The sequence below is a fragment of the Nelumbo nucifera genome, chromosome 6, assembly GCF_055504915.1.
Source record: "Nelumbo nucifera cultivar China Antique chromosome 6, China Antique-T2T, whole genome shotgun sequence".
In the NCBI taxonomy this organism is placed as follows: Eukaryota; Viridiplantae; Streptophyta; class Magnoliopsida; order Proteales; family Nelumbonaceae; genus Nelumbo; species Nelumbo nucifera.
The window spans coordinates 1,437,992-1,459,103 of NC_142654.1; the positions used below are offsets into that span (position 1 = coordinate 1,437,992).

The 21,112-nt window shown below is 37.1% G+C and overlaps 2 protein-coding genes across 2 annotated transcripts; one reads left to right on the plus strand and one right to left on the minus strand.

Moving 5' to 3' along the window:
• The first annotated feature begins 2,464 nt into the window (after positions 1-2,464).
• On the plus strand, positions 2,465-12,817 carry LOC109115562 (E3 ubiquitin-protein ligase dbl4-like). Its single transcript, XM_088889588.1, has 4 exons — positions 2,465-2,586; positions 2,633-3,026; positions 6,911-7,050; positions 7,207-12,817. Exons 1-4 carry the CDS (start codon positions 2,465-2,467, stop codon positions 7,283-7,285), a joined length of 735 nt encoding a protein of 244 aa, XP_088745714.1. The 3' UTR covers positions 7,286-12,817.
• A 102-nt stretch (positions 12,818-12,919) lies between these two features.
• On the minus strand, positions 12,920-16,610 carry LOC104609267 (ethylene-responsive transcription factor RAP2-12-like). The gene is made up of 3 exons (XM_010275528.3): positions 15,855-16,610; positions 13,361-14,275; positions 12,920-13,214 (listed from the first exon to the last, which is right to left on the minus strand). The coding sequence occupies exons 1-2, from the start codon at positions 16,102-16,104 to the stop codon at positions 13,407-13,409; spliced, it is 1,119 nt and encodes a 372-aa protein (XP_010273830.1). The 5' UTR covers positions 16,105-16,610; the 3' UTR covers positions 12,920-13,214; positions 13,361-13,406.
• Between the last annotated feature and the right edge of the window lie 4,502 nt (positions 16,611-21,112).

A 21,112-nucleotide genomic window follows, 5' to 3' on the forward strand; every position in this document is an offset into this window, starting at 1 on the left:
TAATTAGAAAACTTTTTGTTTAGAAAGAAATCACAGACAAACTCATATAAATCATCACCATTAGTCCCAAAAACGATGATGCACAAGAGCAGGTATTCCATTTGGAAGGCAACTTCACTAAGGCTTCTTTTTCACTTTTGGTTATAATAGAATCAAACAATTGTCGAAATGCTTCAAAATCTTCATATCTTTGAGAGATTGAAACAAGGATTTGAAATATTGCACAAAATTCCTCAAAATTTTTTCATGATCAGAAATCCATTCTCCTTGTTCATCTCTATTCCAAGAGATTGTGTTCCTATACCTCCTAAACATAAACATGGTTGCTTTGTAAAAATATTTAGTATTTAAATCACCACACTAATTGTCTTGATTTTTGCATCCATAAAGATTCTTGTTGATTCATCCATTTAAGCTTCAACTTTTCTAATTGTTTCATCATGGTAAACTCTTCCATTGAATTCTGCTCCTCTTCTAATTTTGTCAATTGCTCATTAACCCATTCAACTTTCCGGTCCACATCCCAAACATCTATATATTCCAATGTTTTAAGTTTCTTTTGGTACCATTCATTTTAACATTTATCCTATGGCCAGCAAAACCTATAACCCTAACCTACCATCCGTCGTTAATTATATTTTCACACATTCATCCTCTTGCAGCCATGATTCAAAAAATCTAAATGGTTTTGGTTTGCTGGCTGATTGTGATTTCAGATTTAGAGCAATGGGTTTATGATATGAACCCATCTTGGATAGACTTGCGTTTCTAAGACGGCTGAACCAATTTAAGCATACATGGGTCCGGATGTAGTAGGCATGTTAGGTAAGTACAATGAGTGAACACGTAATAATTGTGTGACACATGTTCTGGTTAATGTGTCTTTCATCTAAACGTTTTTATTCCGTTAGACAGAAATTATTCATTATTTTATTATCTTTGTCAAAATAATTAAAAATAAAAAACAATAAAAAAAAACATAAAATGAATCCCAACTTTCAATATGTTTAGGTATTCCTTTGAAATTCTATGCCAACATTCATTCAAGTCAATATTGAAGTTCCCAATTACACTCATCAAAATAATTTGCCAGCATTTCTGTAAAATATTCCCAAATTTTAGCCTTTTCCCTTTTATGGGGTTCAGCATACAGTAAACCCAACAACCAAGGTTGAGATCAGCTTGAAATGAATTAACAGAAAAAAGAATACACTTCGACGAAGCATTCAAAATATCCACCTTTCCAAGAAGTAATTAGGATATCTTAATTAGTCGTCCAATAAGACTTTGGACTTTTAATTCGGGATTTTTAGTTTCAGAAAGAAAGATGATATCCGGTGCTTGCTTTTTACTCAAGTTTTAAAGATTTCTGTAAAACATCCTTCCTAGCAGACTGTGCATAAATCCTACAATTCCAATTAAAAATCATGAAAGAATTTACTTTTACTAACTCTTAAATTCTTTTTTGGATAATCCACCTGTTGACTGTGCATAAATCCTAGGGCCTGCACATCATTTCTCGTAGAATGACAAAGGATCACTGGATTCACCAATTTCCTTAGTACTTATACCCCGATTCCCCAAGCCAATTCCCCCCGTGTTCTTCCATTGTCTATTCTCAGAACACCTCTTTCTTTAACTTCTGTCAAACTATCTATTCTCTTCCAAACCTTTGCCACCATAACAGGAAATAAACAAAAACCTAAACCCGAAACTTGGGATCAAACAACAGTTTTACAAAAACTCCTCTAAAAACCAATCTTCTTATCGATTCCGTGCGCAAGCAAAGGCAACCCCTAAAGACCCCACCTAAGGGAAGAAAACGCCAGCTACGGAGAGAGAGTCCCACTAAAGGTGACAAACAAAACACAAGCCCTAAAACCAAATATTTAACAAAGTACAACCCCGAAAACACCGCTGAAGCTCAGACCATAATAACAACCAATGTGTTTGAACTGTCGTTGACCGTCAGCTGGACGGTCAGACCAGAAACCGTTTAGACAATTGGTTCCTTTTTATCCCAAACTTTAATCCTTCGTCAACAACTTATTAATCCGGGAAATCGAACTATCAACCTGTTTAACAGTTTTTAGCCAATTTATATTTTAATTCTTTTTATTTTTTATTTTTATCAAAATGAGCCATTGACCCTCTAAAACCGGGGGCGAGAACAATTCCAGTTGTGACAACGAAAAACAAAGTAAACACCTCCAAATCTCAGACCATAGTAATTAGTAACATGACAAACAACAAAGCAAAGTAAAAGAGAGGAGAAGAGAAGCTTACCCACCCGGTTATTTAAATCAACGTTAAAAAAAAGGCTTTCAGAAAAATGAAAAATAGGGTTTAGGCCCTTGGGTTTACATCGCGCGTCTTTTTCTTCGCTGGCGAGTGATTGAAGGGAGAAGAATGGGAGATGATGATGTTGGGAGTACGATGGAGATACTTGACCTAGAAAACGACCATGGCTACACCCCCATCTCATGCAGAGGAAGAAATAGAACCGACCCCGTCCTCGTCGAGCAATACTCTGAAGAAAGAGATCTTCATCAAGCAATACTCGCTTCCGTCCTTCAAACCAAACATGTCATAGACCTCTCGGACGAAGAAGATGATGAACCAATACAAGTAGTACCACCACTACCACCACGCCCGTTCGGAAGAGGCCCTTTACCAGTCCTTCTGTAAACGAAATTGGACAATCTTCCAATTCCCAGAAGCCCACAACCTTCATCTGCGACATCTGCGTTGAATCCAAGTCACTTAATCAGTCGTTCTGCATTAAAGGTTGCACCCATGCTTACTGTTGTGACTGCATAGTCAAGTACGTGGCTTCAAAGCTCCAAGAGAACGTAACATCCATCCATTGTCCTGAACCCACTTGTAACGCGGTGTTGGAACCTGAGTTTAGTCATTTGACCCTCCCTCCGGAGGAGTTTGATCGGTGGGAGAACGCTCTCTGTGAAAACTTAATTATTGGATCTCAAAGGTTCTACTGCCCCTTCAAGGACTGCTCCGCACTTTTAATTATTATAATTATTAATTATTATAATTTTTATTTTTTAAAATATCAAATAAAAAATATTTTTATATATAATTTTTTTATTTTTATAAAATATTTTTTCTCAAAATCGAGCTCGAGCCAAGCCGAGCTTGAACTTATGAATTTTTTACTCGAGCCGAGCCGAGCTCAAGGTTCTGGCTCGAACCGAGCTTGAACTCGAACTCGAACTGGAGCCTTGTAGAACAGTCTCGAACTGAGCTCGAACCTCGTACTATTTGACTCGGCTCGGCTCGAATCCACCCCTATTTTTACATCCTTTAACAGAAAGAAGACTTCTTTAGTGGGGATGCAATCTTCATTTAACAACAATCAATGAGAATCTTGCAATCACATTCCACAATGATTCTAGAGTCTACAACTACTTTCAAGCCTTCTAATATTGCCAAGGCTTCTGATTGGATTGGACTGATTGCTTTACTAGGATGGAAATCACCAACAAAAAATTTCCATCGTGGTTCCTCAAAATAGCTCCATAAGAATACCCCATCATTGTTGAATTGAAACTTGATCCCATGAACAGTGGGTGAAGAGAGGAATATGCAGAACCTTGCTATACTGATGAGAAAAAAAAAAAAGTGCAGAACCTTGTTAGTTGCAACTGTGCTGCCACAAAAGAGCTATAAGGCCAACCCATGGTATCCATTAAACAGGGGCCTTGGGACGTCCTATATTGGCCAAGTGATGTTACTGTTTATTAGAAGCTCAACAGCTTTTGGCGTACTATGTGTTGGCGTTTCCCCTCAAAATGCAAATGTTTAAAGGTTTTGAATCTAAGTGGAAAAAGTCTGTAGATTAGAAGCCTTCTTTCCTTAAGGGAATCCTGACTTTCCATGTCACACTCTTTCTCAGATTTTCTCCCTTTAAATTACACAATATAATTTCTTAAATATGTTTCCAGTGTTCATAAAAAATATAGTTAAAAGATGGAATATAGATTTAATATCCTGTATGTATATCGCATTAATATTTTGTTTGTGGAAATTTATTTGTATATCATGTAAATGGATCTATTAATATTAATTTGTTTCCTTCTGAACAATTTAATCTTGTTATTTCCAAAAGAAGTACTCCATTGATTTATTATTTTACTGCATGGAATCACTAATGCTGGAGAGGAAAAAAACGTTTAGGTGCTTTATAAGGCCATGTTTGGTTCACTGCTCCGGGCTTCATTCTTTTAATTCATACTCATTCTAGGCAAGAATGAATAATATTAGAGTGTTTGGTTATAAAGTTCATGCCATAGGCCACATTCTTTTTAAAATGAAAAATCAGCCCCATAGCACAAAAATTGAGTAGCCTGCAACATGAAAAATAATCATGCCCCATCTTGCTCATTTTCAATCTTTGAGGAAACTTTGCCTAAAAAACTGCAGCCATAGATGTTTACTTTTGAGAAAGCACTTTTAGGAATGCACTTTTATAAAAGTACTTTTACATGAAAGCACTTTTACAAAAACACTTTTATTAAAGCACTTTTATGAAAGTACTTTTATAAAATCACTTTATGGTAGTATTTTTATGAAAGAACTTTTATAAAAGCATTTTTTACAAAACATCTATGCCAACTGGTAAATATAGACTGTCGGCCATCCACCGGTAAACATCTATGCCAACAGTTTTGGAGACGTAGGCTGGCGGTTTATGAATACCTACACAATTTTTTTTTTTTTTTTTTTTTTTTAAGAATGAAAATGAGCTACATAGGACACTTGACAGTCTGAAAAGAATTCATTTTAGGATAAAAGTGTTTGATTCATAGCAATCTTTTCTCATTCTGCTTTCTCTTTATTCATTTTTGTCCATTTTAGAATTTCATCTTGGGTAAGAATGAGAAAGAATGAGAATTGAACCAAACATGGCCTAAATCTTTACCTTTGGTTTTTTGCTTTCAGCTGCAGGTTTTCTTCCTGTACCATTATGAACCTCCTATTTCAAGATTATATCCCTAGTATCTTCCTAAAATTATTATCAGCATATGTTTAAAAACATTTTGTTATTTATTTGATATAAATTTCTGTCATCCTTCCTAAATTTTTTGATAGATATTTCTGATTTTTTTCTTCTTTTTATAGTCAAATTTGGTGAGGTTGGAAGAGGGGAGTTGAAGACAGGATGTGATCCCAGCTTGGTGGGATCATTATGTACTAGTGGTACCTTCAGCCCTCCTAATCTCTATGAATTAATCTGTTAATTTATGTGTACCTAAAGGTTACTACTAGTGCATAATGATCCATGCATTGAAATTTACAAGTCTTAATATTTTTAACAATTATATCTCACTAAACTTGGTTATGATTCATTTATCTTGGACAAACAATAAATGACATTCAGTTACTGCCATACTTGTCAAGGCAATGCTTAGGCAACAAAGCACCCTTGGAAGCTCGCCTTGCCTAATCGCCAAGAAATTTTGAATAGTGTGTTACAAACACTTTTATGTTTTTAATTTTTTGAGGTTATAATTATAAAATAAACATTATTAAATTAAAATATTCATTTTGTGTTTATATACTAATTTCTTTTTATTATTTTCTTATTTGTTGGGACTTAATCAACACAAACATTGATACATGCCGTATTGAACCCTCCAAGACTTCAAAACCTGAACTACTAAGTAAGGAAGAACTTAAAATGTTGTCTTATCAACACATTTTCTTCTTCCACCTTTTTTTTCTTATTTTCCTATAACAAAAATAGGGGCTCAGCCCCTATATTTTTTGAATTTTCTTTCTTCTTTTTCTTCTCATGAATATGTTGGAATATGTTGATTTTCTATACTTTAACATGAAGTTTATACTTTTCTTATGAAAATTATGGATATTTATTAAGGAAATATGTTTATGAAACTTAGGGAACTACCGTAGGATATATGTTTTTTACTTAAAAAAATCCGTCGCCTAGGCGACTAGGCGGCAAGGTGCCCCCCTTTTGCCTAGCTTCACCTTGGCGCCTTGAAAACTATGCCTGCATTTGTTTTCAGGATGCAGATATGTTAGCAAGTTTCTTAATGTCTTATTGTTACTGTTAAGTAGTACTACTCAACAATGTTAACCAATTTGAACATTCAAGCCTTTTCATGCCATAATGGAAAATGAAGGTCAGCAGGTTTACTATTAATACTAATATTGTGATGGATTCTGTAATTGAATCAACTCTTTATTTCACCAAAAAAAAAGCTCTTTAACATCACTATGACATTAGTATTAGTGTATTACTGCTAAGATCTACTCTGTAAATGAATTTGTACATTATTCTTGTAGGTCATGTGTGTAGCACATCATGCAATGATACATCTAAATGCTTTCTAGTCTTGCTTGTTTCCGAGTTTTGAAAGGAAAAGGAAAAATCTTGCCTGTTTCCCTTTCTCTCTCAGTTTGAAGAGTGCTGAGCAAGTTTTTCAATTTTTTCCTCTCAATTTGTAATGCTGTTTTGAGTATGAAGTATGTGCAAACTTGATTCTTGATTTTTTCTTTGTACTTATTGCCCATCACTATTTTGTTTGTGGAATGTTCTCTCTCTCTTAACAATTTAATATTGAATTTCAATTGTTTACCTTAGGACAGTTGCCAAGCAAGCAACTTGAGATTCTGCTTATCAGTTCTCACTATGCTCAACAAGTGTTACTCCCAACCATTTGGATTAGGTTACATGTAGCCTCTCTTGCCATCGTTTTCCAACCTAGCTGCTTGATATTCTGTTTTATTATTAATTCTAACTCTACTCAACAACCTTTATTCCCAATATTTAGACTTAGCTGTACAAATCCTGTCTTTCCATTGCTTTCTATATTACCAAGAAGCATGTCTCCTATCAAAAGCATTCTATATTAACTCATGTTTTCAGATAAAGGGTTCTACTATCATGCTGGACAGACATGATACCAGGAAAACTTACAACCAATCAACCAGCATCAAAAAAATAGGAACCAATCGGGTGGTTTTTCACAAAAATTCAGAGAGTTGTGATTGGTCAAAGCCTCTCCGGTATGATGTTTTTCTGGCAACATAGATTTTCCCTTAAATAAAATTCTCAAACTATTTATTAATTCTTTCACGTTTATGGATGTAATTATCAAATTTTGGCAGGCAAGATGATGATGATTCCTGATTATGCCTACTCTGATTTATATATGGTCACAGGTGTGGATTTGCCTTTTGTTACAAGTGTGGAGCTCCAAACAATCATAACTACCATTACTGCTCCAAATGCGGGTATTAGTTTTTGGAAATTGCAAGGCCATATCCATCTCCTTTTGTGTAAGTGTAAATAGATAATTGGCATATATATATATATAACCAACTCAAGGTGGATGTAGTCATGTAGAGAAGCATACGCATATATTGGAAGTTGAAAACTTAAAATATAGGGAGAATTATAGTGTAATAATAGTTCAGGGTAGGAAATGAAATTTGTCCTTTTAGTTAGTTATTATGTATGAGTTGTACTTGTGCTCTCTGAACAAAGACTGAATGTGCTGTAGACAGTAGTTGAGATGAGGATCATATTCATCTATGTTTAAGCATTCGATACCACTTCATACATGGAGGCTGCTGGATCATCGAAGGGTTGAGGCGGGCCCAAATGCAGCTTCGTATAATAGGGTGAACAGTACGCCATTAGTGTTCAGACATGTGTTAATAGAAGAAGAAAAAACTGAGTAATGGCTATGCATAGGCAAGAGATTAAAAAATCGCACGTAGCAGTGACATAGTGTATACGTTGTTGTTTTACTGCTGGAGACTGGAGCTGGAGCCTGAGCGGCGGAGGCCGGAGGTCCACACCAAATACTCTGCATGTGATGTTTGCCTAAATATGATATCCAGAATTGTGCCCCCCCACCCAAGGCCCAACTCATGTGGCCTGGATTTTGGATTTTGGACTTCGGAGGAAATTTGTCCCACCAAAATCTGGCTGGCCGTTGGCTAAAGACAAGTACACAACAATGCCATTCTCCTAACACCCATGTCCCAACCCATTACGCAAATGAATTCTTTTTTTTTTTTTTTTTTTAAGGTACCAACCGGAAATTGGAAAATGGAATCACCTTACCGCCTAAACCTTTGGCTGTGTTTGGAAAGGGGGTAAATTTACATATCCACTGGTTTTGAAAAATGCAAACCAATTTGTTTTTACATGTTTGATTTACACTCTTCTTGTTTGGCATCAAGATACAAAACAATCGGTGTGCTTTTGCTGTCATTTGGAAACTTAACCGATGGTTTAAGTACCTGCCTTTCTCACATGAAGCCCACAATGAGCCAATGTTGCGTCAATACCTACTTTTTACTCCCAACATGTTTCTATTGCAAAGAAATGACCTTTTGACTATTTACATGCTGTCTGAGGTAAACATCTGATGTAGGAGTAAGGCTTCCCTTACCGAATTTTTATTCTCATTTAATAAATATTAAGCTGGTCATTGGCCTAATGACCTGTGTCGCTCAATGACCAGCTTATATCCTAACTTGTATGAATATCATTAAAATTCATTGAAATTCCACAAAAAAAAAAAATCACTAAAATTCACTGAAATTCCATAAAAAATCATTGAAATTCCACATAAAAATGTACTGAAATTCCACAGAAAATGACTTAATTCCACTGAAACTCAGCACCCAAAATTCATTCTAATAAGGAATCCTTTCAAGGTAAAAAAAAAAGGCTTAAAAAAAGAATAATTTTTTAGCTCAAAACTCACTCTTCGAACAGTGACTCTTTGTAAAAGAATTTAACCAGCATAGCTTAAATGCATCTTAAATTCTTAATTCCATAAAAGATACTTAAAAAAATAGGATTTTGAGTCAAAACAATCTTAGTGGAAGCATCCCTGAGTCACTTATAGCCCAGTTAAACCCTCCCATTCCCGTATCATATTTTGTGAGGTCTGGGTTGGGAATTAGCCAAGTGCATATCTAAAACACATTTAATCAGAGTATCAGACCATGTTGTTTGATGTTGCCTATAACCAATCCTCATTTGCAAAGTATCAGGGGCTAAACATGAAGAACATGCTAGTGGAAGGAGAATCCAAGACTGGTAGGCTGGATAGAGGAGGATAGCCAAAGATTGGTGCAGTTTGAGTTGAAAGTGAAGAGTTGAGAGGTGTTCGTGAGAATGACTGAAATCGAACAATAGGAACGGGGCTTAGCTCAAAGTAATTGATTTTACTTGAAATCAAAGGGGTAATAATGTAGAGCAAGTTTGTGACTTGTCAACTTATAGTACCTACTTAAATTTGGAGTCACTTTTTATTTCTTTTTTTTTTTAGGTATTTAAACATAATTCATTTTTGCACTATGATTTTAGTTAAAAAGTAAAGATTCTTACCCAAGCTAGTAAAAGTGTGGTTGATTCTTAATACAAACATTGCTTTACAAATTACCCCAAACTTCATACTATTTTTTAACCATCCAATCCAGATATAAAACCATGGGTAACCACAAGATAGTGCCATGATAAGAGAAAGTGCAGAGAAGTCCCAAAACTTTACAATGTTCCTAGAGGTTCACCAAAACCTCAGCCCCCTCTCCCCCCTAAAGATTGATAGTTTAGGGAGCCACGTGTAAGTTCAGGACTTGGTGATGAGGGGGACTGACTGCATCATATATACTATTTTCTAGGCCTTAAGTTCAGATCCTGCTTTTACAGGGTAGGATATATGATGATGATGTTAATATGTTTATCTATGATGATGATGATGTTTGCAATAATTTACAGGCCTCTAATTTCCTATTTCAGAAGAAGCTAAAAATGTTCCGAATAATTTTCCAATATATGAGGCAGAATTTAATGCTGTGATCTAATCATTGAAACATTTGTAGAACATTTTTTACCACAAAGCCTTGGAGTATTTGAACATCCAAAAGAATAAATTCCCAGGATTTGCACAATGGAGTTCTGATGTTCAATTTTTTTTTCTTTGGTTTGACAGTATGAATCTGAATTCATAGAAGAATCAGAGCTGAAATTTTACAAGAATGGAGTTCTTTCATTCGGACCATTCCACAAGGGAGAAGATGGATTGCAAGAAAATTAAGAGAACAATTTTTCAATTGAAAAGATATTCATCTAGATATATGGTTAATTGGCCAGGGATATTGTCCCCTTTGGCTACATTTAATCTTGTGGAAACAAGAATTTCAGCTATAACTTTTACCTCAACATAAAATCCATAAAAAAATTATGCTCATATAAACACTATAGATACACTTTAAAATATGCACCACCATATAAGAAAAGAAATAAGAAAAAAGAAGAACAAAAAAACAATAATAGTAGACACTACAAAACTATTTTCTATGGCAATTGTATCCCAAATATCCTATAATCCGCTGTAGTTTCAATTGCTTGTGAAACAGAGAGATCAATTTGAATTGCCTTGTCAAGGTAGAGTCAATTATTAAAAATTATTACCACGCTACGCTAGAGATCCTGATTTGTAATAGAAACAATATGACATTTAAGCAAGTCAAATGAATTGTCAATGAGATTGGGATTTACAGTACAGAAATATGCAGAGGCAAAATTAAGGGGTTACAAACTTTCCTAGCTTTGAAGAACATGTAAAGTGACGATAGTGATATTGCAATTTATTATTCGTATAATAACCCTTCACCCTTCTTAAGCTGAAATCATGAATCACAGACAACACAAAAGTACTTTGAAATAAGCCCCATAATTCAAAGAACAGGAAATTAAAAGAGGAACCCTAGAAATTTAAAACAGGGGAAAGCTTAAACTAAAAGATACGGCGAAAAAGGTTTCTAGATCTTTAGAAAATACAGATGGTATTGAGAAATGAAAACAGAAAAGAGAATAATCTCAAACTGAAAAACAAAAAACCAAAGTCCACAAAATAGGCTAATGAGTGAGGTTATCAGCATGTATTTCAAGAAACCTCATTGATGACTTGATGGTCAGATCTCCGTTTCCTATACTTCAAATCTCCGACAACGGATACTCAGATCCCAGATGCTCGGATGCTCGAACACTTGAGTAGATCTCCGTTGCCTAGAAGTAGTCGTCGACTTGATGCTCATATCTCAAATGAACGCTTAGAGTGATAATGGAAAAATAGCTGTGGATGAGAGTAAACCCTTCACCTATTTCCCTCAAGATCAACTTCGAGTGTGATTTTTACTTGAAAAAAATCGATGTAAATGCTGACATGTTTACAACTTTACTTTGATTTTAGGTGTTTTTTACTATGTTTCCAAATGCTCACAAATCCAACCCGAGATGCATATTTGTGCTGAACCAGAATTTGCATTGCATCCAAACGGAGCCTTTATTATATGATTCATCCACTAAAATATTCCGCCCCTTTTCACTCTTCTTGTCAATGTCATCCCACTCCCACCCCACCAAGCTAGGAAAAGTGGAAAACCCTCTCCCTCGGGCTCACTCACGATTACAAATTTGCAATTGTGTTGAGAGTGGCAAATAAAAAATGGACTCGAAATTGCAGTAAGATTTCTACGGATGCCATTTCCATATGTTATTCCAAGCACAAACAGTCAGCACTTGGTTAAGTAGTAGCCTACAACGTAAACCAAAACTTTACTACTCTTGTTTGAGACAAATGCTTGTATAGACTAGCCTTTTCTTTTTCTCCTGTGACTTGTGAATTCATCTTCATACTTAGGTTAGGTTAGGTTAGGCTTGTGTGCACAGACAGCATTGTTTCCGACTTTTTTGTCTTTCCATTTATTTGTTTTTGTGAGTTTGTCCTTTTCTTCTTCAGACAAACTTCCGAACTGCTTAACGGCTTAACTGAACCACCCACCATTGCTGAATAAGTAAGTAGAGACAAGGTGAATTTTGTTATTCGGGCTTCAGGTTCAGGGGAATCGCTCGCTAAACGGCTTAATTAAAACAAGTAACCCAACCCAAACAGAGAAGGCGAAGGTAAAAAGTACTTTAGTTATTTGCTGCAACAGAGTAGGACCGGACCAACTGACCAACTGACCAAGGACCAAGAAAGAATGACGCCATCGCAGGTCAGCCAGATTCAGGCACAGCAGAGCAGAGGCAGGCTCCAAACCAAACCTACCCAACTACAAATCGCCACTCCCGAGAAGCGGTGGACCCCGTAATTAAGAAAACACCTCGACGGTTCCCCTCTCCCAACTGGTTGAGTAGCAGACTAGCAGTAGCACATGTTTGCTGCTGCCTTCAACTACCTTTCAAGTTTCAACAACCCACCACTCTAGTCCGCTAACCATCCACTATACGAACGCCAGGTGGCAAGCCCCACCATCAACTTCTAGGCAAACATCGCATGGGGAAGATCCAATCAGGATTTGCCACGTGGAGCATGTGCCTAACAACATTACATATCCACTCCCATCCGAGTAATTCGAGATAAGATTCTATATGACCCAAAACTTATCATCCATCCATGATCTGTGCTTTGCACACCTTTCCCAAGTTAATCCCTTATGTTATTGCATGGACACTGCCTGAAATTGAAGCCTCAGCGGCTCAGCCTCAACTCTCAACGCAGTCAGTAAATGTCTAAATGATGAACAATACTCAAGGGCGACGATACTAAAAACGACTTGAAGCCTCATGCACAACAGTCGACGGATGATGATATGTCCAGGAAATGAGGGCGAGATAAAGCATCTTCAATCAGTTTAATTTAACAACCCAAAACCAAAACTTGTCAAGCAAAGGGATGAAGAATCAAAATTTACATCACCAAAATCTGAAGAGAATTAAATCCAGGAAGCAGGAAGCAGGAAGCCTGCCGGACCAAGAAGAGCAGGCAAATCATCAGTTGGCAGTAACTCAATGGATATTGCAGTATACAAAACCAACCTAAAAAGAATACATGCATGACACAACACAGAACAAATTATGTAGATGTTGATAAGAAAATGGGAAGAAAGGAACACCAATATCATGCGGGTTTCAGTATATCACCACATAATTAATAACACAGTCAGTTCAAAACTAAATAGACCAGATCCATTGTACCCAGAAGCAGAAACCAAATTACACTTGACACAAAACCTCTAAAACTAATACCTACAAATATGATTTCATTTACCCAAAGCCGCCTGCAAAACGCTCCATCCCTGGTAGAATTGACGTTCCAAGTTTCCAACCGTTTGCTCACCCATCTCATCCCCAACAACCATTCCTGCAACAAACACAAAGAATGAAGGTACCTCTTTCCAAACAGAATTATAAATATGGGCATTCAGATGGGAGAAAAAACAAATCTGAGAAGGTAAACATTTATTTGATAGGAAAACAAAAGGCTACAGAGCAATGAATTTTACTAACATGTCTTCTTATTTACATAAAACCGGCAAGCAGAGCCAAAGATCCCTCAGTAAGAACCTCCCACCGTTGGAGGGACAAGGTCATCAAAGCTCCAGAGGTCTATCGAATTTTCAGCATCTTGAGTTGGCTCCCCGCTGAAGAGGCTATCAATTGAGGCATCCCAGCTCCCCTCAAGATATGGCATTTGAAGGAACTTCATCTGGGATTCAAAGGCTGAAAGTTCTTCAGACAGGGTATTTGGTGTGCTCTCCTCTATAGGAGCCACACCCTCAGATCCTGTCCTCAGCTTTTTCTTTGGGTTAGCATCTTCAAGGAACTCGGACCCATCACTTTCTATAGCAGTTGAGAGAACTGATGAAATTTCCGGAGTCTTAGGCTCTTGATCTCCCCAACTAAAATCAGAACAGCTGAACGAGTTACTCTCTTGATCTGAATTAAAGGCAAACGGTTTGAATTCGGCTGGGTTTCCAATGACAGGGAATGAACTCATATACCCAGATCCCTTAATTGAGGTCTTCTCTTCTACAAATCCCATGGTATCATAGAAGTTGGCATCTGGGTTATTGGTGAAATTGAAGCTGTGTTTCTCAGATACCGAGTTAGGCTTGGAGAGTACGTTCTGAGGGTTAGGCTTCGAGGTATGCTTTTGAGCTGTTTGGGGAGCCTCTTCAGGGAAATTCACCTTGGCTTTCTTGCCTCGAATCCTCCGTGCTTCAGCATCATAAGCCCTTGCAGCTTCTTCAGCAGTGTTGAAGGTTCCAAGCCAGACACGGACCCCCTTCCTAGGATCCCTGATTTCAGCTGCCCATTTTCCCCATGGCCTTTGCCGGATTCCCCTGTACTGATTCTTTCTCTTTCTCTTGGCAGATTTCTCAGCAGGACCACTGACTTCTACTGATTTTACAGTAGTGGAACCTTGTGTAATTAAAAAAAAAAATTAGCATCACTAAAATGCAACCACGACTTGGAGAATACAGAAGCACAAGCATCAACATACAATAGGAAAATGAATCTTTCAAGTCATATATTAGGGATTTTTTTTCTGGTGTGTGTCTATTGGGGGAGGGGGCTAAATCAATTCCTTCTGCCCTTCCGTTTCTACTGAAGAAAGAAAGAAAAATTCAAGCAGAAACGTAACCAGAAGAAATTGATAATTTAGTTTAAAGAACACTAATGATACATCCTTGTTCTCTTGATTATATTATTTTTTCAATGGTTGCATGGGATTCATATGGAATCATACATAGTCACGTTGAAATGTTTTTGTTTAGCATGATTAACTCTCAAGGACAACAATCAGTAGCCTTTCTACTACTAAAAGTATGATAGTGCATAGCTTGTTCCCAGACAATTAGTGGAAGATCTATCAAACTGATCCTTATATATGGTAGACTTCAAGTAATGGATGCATTAAAAGAGCTTGACTGGGTACGTAAAACCATCAAATAAATGGATGCTTTCTGAAAAATATCATCCTTATGTTCTGATCGTTAAAAAAAAAAAGATTCATATTCAATTTGAGTGTTTTTTATATAAAAAATAACCTTCAGCTAAGACTTGGATCAGTGAAAATGTTCATAGTTCTTATAAAGTTATAATACCATCGGTAATATCTAATTCTGAAGAATAGTAGTCAAGGATCTAAGAAATGCGTGTCCGGCTCCTAATAACTAAAGGTTTCCTTGATTTCCAATCCGTTACCTTCTTTACAATGTTTCTCCAACAAAGGAGAAACAGTGCGAAAAAAAATATGCAAACAACGTTAATTAACAACAGAAAAGGAAAATAGGAGAAATTTATAACAATAGAGAGACGGATGAAACCAAGGTTTTCCCTTAAAGGATTCCTAAATTTTTAAAGCAGAAAAGGCGACTCAAAAGAAAAGAAAATTCTAAAATCTTAAGAAAAAAAGTTTCGACAAGAAATAAGATCAAATCAAAATATTCCAAGCAAGCAAGACTACTGTGGACGAACAACCAGGTAAGTAGGAAACACCACAGAAAATTTTCTAAATAGAAATTTAAACATTTCAGGGATGGACGTCTGCAAGCACTAGTACAGAAGATTTAAGCCAGTAATACGCGGAAAAAAAAATAGGAAGCAGTTATAAAAATCCAAGCTTTGCAGGGAAAACACAGAAACCCAAAAGAATAAGAGATCAACCAGGAAAGAGGAGGCCCATCAAAGATCCTCCAAAATCCACATCGGTAATAAATGATCAAAAGGATAGGCCAAGCAAAGACCGCCTGTTTCTATACATAAATAAATTCAGCAAGAAAATCTCAAAGGGAAAGCCCATTTCGTAAATTCGTCCAAAAATAGCAGCGAATATCAGAAAGAAAATTCAAGCAAAGAAAATCTACCATGTTAGACAAATAAACAACTCAATAAGGAGATACCGAAAAAAAAATCAGGAAACCCATCTCAAAGTTCACAGAAAATAAGATCAAAAGCCGAAATTACCCAGAAAAAGAGAACAAATAGAGTCTAGTACCTCGAGAGAGGCCAGGTTTGGAGTTTAACAAAATGGGCTTAATATCTTCTTCTTCTTCCTCCGATTCGTCCTTGAACTCCTGAAAGTCCGCCTCGAAATCCTCCTCGAGGTCGTCGATCTCCGATCTACGGGGCTTTGAGTAGTAGTCCCCAGAAGTGGTATTCTTGAGGTCCGGCCACAGGTAATCAGCTGTGACGCGCCGGGTCCGACTCGTCGGGATGAAATCAGAGATTATAGCTCCTCCACACATCTTAGCTTTCTATAACAAGAACGCACGTCTGATGGTTACCAACGAATTGGATTGCAAGCGAAAGAGTGTAGATTCTCGGAAAGAAAGTTTTGTATAGAAAAGGGAAATTGAAGTGAAGTTGGCAAGGAAAGATATTGAAATGTTGAGTTTGGTGTGTTTATAAGACGGAGAGACAGAGGGGGAAAGAGAGAGACAAAGAGACTTTATACTCTGAGAGGCAGAAATAATGGAGAGCTTTTCAGATTTTTAATTTTTTATTTAATTTAATTGGGCACTAAAAGGCAGAATATTAAACCTTACCTTAGAGAGTTAGAGGAGAGGAGCTTATAGAATCGTAATTACGAGTTACCCTTACAAAAAGTTGTTAATTAGAGCTGGAGCTGGACGTCAACTTGTTTAGGTGATTGAGAGAATTGAGATGGGTCATGGGTGTGTGTTTGGTGGGGGATTACACAGCTTGTTTCAATTAAAGTGTTTTGATTTTGATTGCTTTTCTTTTACATTTTGCTCTGCAGTGCAGTGCGCCAGTTGCTTGCTTAATTAAGCGAAAACTCCTACGGTCCTACCCACTTGGCCTTTGTAAAGACTAAATTACCCCTGTGCTTTGATTCAAAAATTTTGAAATGAATCATGATGATCCGGAGAAGCATAACCCGAAGCCATACATACTAACCAGATCAGTATTCAGTAGGCCGGCTTCGACTTGTCGTCTTGTACTCTTTGTCCCCAGTTGCACTCGACTCCACTTCTAGTGCTCGGTAAAAAAGAAAGAAATATATTTGCTTGATGACCCCATTCCCGTACTCGTTGTTGAAATTTGAAAACGCAGAGTGGATGTTGACCGTGAATTTATATTTTTCGATCGGGCACTGGCTGGCAGAGGGCAGAGGCACTGCGGCAGCCGGCAGGTCATGCCATGAATGGTTCAACTCAACCGCTGGATGTTTGGATAAAATATATGGAGAAAACGAATATTCGAAATAACAGCAAGCTAATCCCCCATATAGCCATTTTCCGGCTTGTGATGGTCTGAATGGTCCATCTAGCTCCGGTCTGCTGTCACCATTCTGACCAACTGGACCATTTTGCTCCGTATAAACAAACCCGTTTGTTCTATGATTGATTAACGAGAGTCGAGAGGGGAATTAATGCTTATTTTTTGTCAAACAACAAAAATTATGTTATTTAATTTATATTTCCACTGTAATTTTGTGACAGGCATGGCTAGCGGCATTTGTGTAACAACAAAGTATGACTTCTGGTTTAGTTTGTGGAATACAAATATACTGTAAAAACTATATATTGTTGTATGAGAAGATGACTATTCAAGGATGAATTACCTTCCATTCCATGCATCAACATTGATGATAGTCCTCCTTAGCTTCTTGAAAACTGGCATACCTAACCCAGAGAAGAGTTGGACGTTTCAGCCATTTTGACTGCACTAGAGAAAAACATATATATGTTGATAACCCAACCTTGTTTCATTCAAACACTTTATTTGTCTTTCTAGAATAATGCAGACGTGCTTCCATGTTCCATCTACCTATAATGCCCTTAATTATCATTACTACTCATTTCCATTGTTTTAACAATGCTTATTATTGGTTAGATAATTCTTCTTTCATTTTTGATTTTTTTTTTAATGTAATTAATGTTAAATGCCACCTCATTTATTATTTTTTTCATTGATCCTGCTCATAATTACTAGTTGTGTCACAATTTTCCTCTCATGTAAATGTCAGCCCTAATGCTTCTGTTTAATTGTTTACAACATTTTTCGTTTTGTTATCCTTTGAACTCCATCCTTTTGCTACACTTTTTATGATGATTAATTAAAAGGGTAATTTAGCGTGTAAATTGTAAAAAAAAAATGAAATAAAATAAATTATGACACCTTTCTTGTGCAAATTCTCACTGAAATTGTCGCCAGTGCTAGCGAAGTTGGAAATGTCGAAATGAGAGAAACCAGACAGTAAAGCCTCTACTTTTTGTTCGAATGTTGAACCAAAAAACAGTTTAGGGTCCCAAACTAGATCTAAATGGCGGCCTGGCCCGATCTAAAAAAAGAATTTAGGTTGGACTGGATAATCAATCACCGCTTTTAGATTCGGTTCTCAGGACAGTCAGGTCTGATCGATGGACCCAATTATATATGTATATGGTTCAAGTTAGGTTTAAATCGGTTCATGACTAGATAGAATCAATTTCGAACTGATTCATTAATATCAAATCCTGAAACCATAACTGCCCCAATATGTTTGGGTCTGATCCATTTACAGCTCTATACAAAGCTCACCTGATTCAAATTTTATATACACACACGAGTTTTCTATTTGTACATATTTGCACATTTTTCAGAGACATGCGATTTGTAATGGTAAAATCTATAAGGGTTTTGACCAACCAAACACTTATGTAAATTGCCATGAATACTACCTAATTGATCACCTGTTATAATTTTATAACACCAAGTTTTTCCCACATCATGTTTTTCCGGTATCATAGTTGAATCCATATGTAATTAATTTGATGGAGAGTGGATCACTCAACAAGATTACAAGCCTTTAGGTTTTGTGTTCCATCTCAAATGAGTTATGGACTTGAGAAAATCATAGGGTGCAACTTAACTGAATCAAGTCAACTTTTGACATGTCTTGAGTTATTTTGATTAAAATACTGTTAGTTTGTCAATTCGAAGTTTCGAACTGCACCTAAGCCTTAGGTTTGACGTCAGCGGTTCAAGCTCGAACTTAGGCCATTGGGGTTGGGTTGAGCCTAAACTCGGCTCCATCTGTCCGACATGCAATGATGCACCCATAGGCCATAGAGCAGTAGAGCACATCCACACGTTCATTGAAGCCCGATACCTTGAAGTCGGTTTCTTAATCTTCACGAGTTTAGTAAGATACCTCGAGTTTATTTATTTGTTAATTAAAATAGCCGCACTAGCTTTATTTATTTCATTCAGTAGGATGGCAATTTAATAAGGGAGCAAACCGATGGAGGGTAATTTGGGAAAGATAAGATGCTTTTTTAATCTTTCCATATCTTGCCCACGTGATCTGATATTGTCAGAGCCAAATGTATAATTTACCAGGGACGACCAGCCGACCAAGTTAGGTCGGCCTAGTAGAAATTGAATATATAGCACCGAATCCGAGTGGGTAAAACAGTAAGTTCAACCAAAAGAAAAACGGTAAAAACCGTAGGCGGTAGGTGCATGCATGGAATCTGCCGTAAATGAGGAATGAAGGGGAAGACAAAAATAAGGAAAAAGCGAATGGACGAGAAGAAAAAGAAAGGAGTGTGGGACCCCCCCCCCTCCCCCCTGTGGGAGAGAGACAGAGAAAGAGAAGGCTCAAAGACTGTGTCTTGTAATTGTAGCGACTGCCGAGTGCCGACTAGCGACAAATGAATTGAATCGGTTCGGTTTCGGTCGCCAGCGGCCAGCGCGACAGACTTGGGGTCTTGGTTCTTGGGGATGATGAGCAACACGTTTCCCCCCTTCCCTCCATGCTGACGTGCTCTCAATCATCTCTTTAATTGCCCTTTAACTTATGCTAAGACCAACAACTCGCCACATGGCACAGGATTTAAAAATTGGATCCATTATCTACGTCTGCCCCAGATTAAAAAAAGAAAAATTCGATCGGGCCAAAATCTAACTCATATTTCCATTTGGTTCGGACGGTGGAGAAAGGTTGTGTTTGGATGCGGGGTAAAGTCTATTTGAAGTGGGACCCGACCCAAATACCATCATCGAGCGAGTCCAAATCGTATCCTTACCCATACAACACCTGGCAAGTGGCAAGTTAAATGGATTCCTCTCACTCCCAGGTTCCATTTTTGTTGAAAATTGAAATAAAAAGCAAAATGCCAGTAGCACTATAGCAGCTGTACTGTACAGTATAGGCTATAGAGTATAGAGCAGAGGCATAAATCAAAGTGGACCCAGACCCAGGGTGTCACCGCACCACTTGGGCTCCATTCATTTCATACCCCCAAGTGTGCGTCTTATCAGAATTGTTCTTTCATTAAAATCATTAGAAGCAATAATGTCCCCACGCTCGGGCCAATCCTCACCGAGTCACCGGCGACAAGCGACAAGCTTTTCTTGTCCGGTGAGGGACGTCGATTGGTGTGGGGTGTAGTTGTATACTTGGTAGATAGATTATGAAATCTTGGGTGATGTAACGATCATGGGGTAGGGTCATTGTTGCAAGTTGCATCCAAACCAATGTTTATCCGTTTTACTGGAGCAATAAGGAGACGATCCAAGGTATGAAATCTTAAGTTTTATTTATTTATTTATTTATTTATTTTGTGGGTAAAAAAAGACAAAGGACAGGCCAGTGATGGTGACTGCTTGGTCTCCCAGCAACACTGTGTGATTTATTATTAACGCATCTTAACAATACTTACTCATATTTACTGGTGGTGCGTCATTATTAATTAAGGCTTTAATATTAGTGCCTTATTGATTAATGAAATAATCAAGGGAGAGGGACATTTTTGACATTTTGACATATATTGCAATTTACAACTTGCAAGGGAAAGGTGGCGCTTTACGCTGCCTTTTCTTTCCTCTTATCTTCTTCTTTTATATCATCATGAAAATTAGTTATTTAGCAGCTTGTTTTTTCCTACAATTGTTATGACAAAATATTATTATTTAGAGAGAGAATGTACAGAGTACAGCCAGCTATATCAAATTCATCTTACGAAGGATGATAAGGGCACCAAATCATATTTTCTTTACCAACTTGTCAAAACTGGAATCGCTTTGAACATCTGTTTTATGGGTAAATGGTTTGATCATCCCATCCAAATAAATTAGCCCGTGATAATTTTGAAAATTAAAAATAAAACTGCCCAAAGTTGTTGTCCAATCAACGGTTCGACCAGGTCAGTGGAAAAACTGACCAATCCAATACCAATAGTTTTTAGCAAAAGAGTGGTTTAGGTTTGAAATGGAATTGATCTTCCTCCAATTTCCGGGTCAAGT

Bases quoted from the DNA above. Each gene is read 5' to 3' on its own strand.
- LOC109115562 (XM_088889588.1), top strand. From the start codon at position 2,465: ATGGCTACACCCCCATCTCATGCAGAGGAAGAAATAGAACCGACCCCG. The intron at 2,587-2,632 runs GTCATAGACCTC...CAATACAAGTAG, and splicing joins CCGTCCTTCAAACCAAACAT to TACCACCACTACCACCACGC. The intron at 7,051-7,206 runs GTATGATGTTTT...ATATGGTCACAG, and splicing joins GATTGGTCAAAGCCTCTCCG to GTGTGGATTTGCCTTTTGTT.
- LOC104609267 (XM_010275528.3), bottom strand. From the start codon at position 16,104: ATGTGTGGAGGAGCTATAATCTCTGATTTCATCCCGACGAGTCGGACC. The intron at 14,276-15,854 runs GTACTAGACTCT...TAATTACACAAG, and splicing joins CAAACCTGGCCTCTCTCGAG to GTTCCACTACTGTAAAATCA.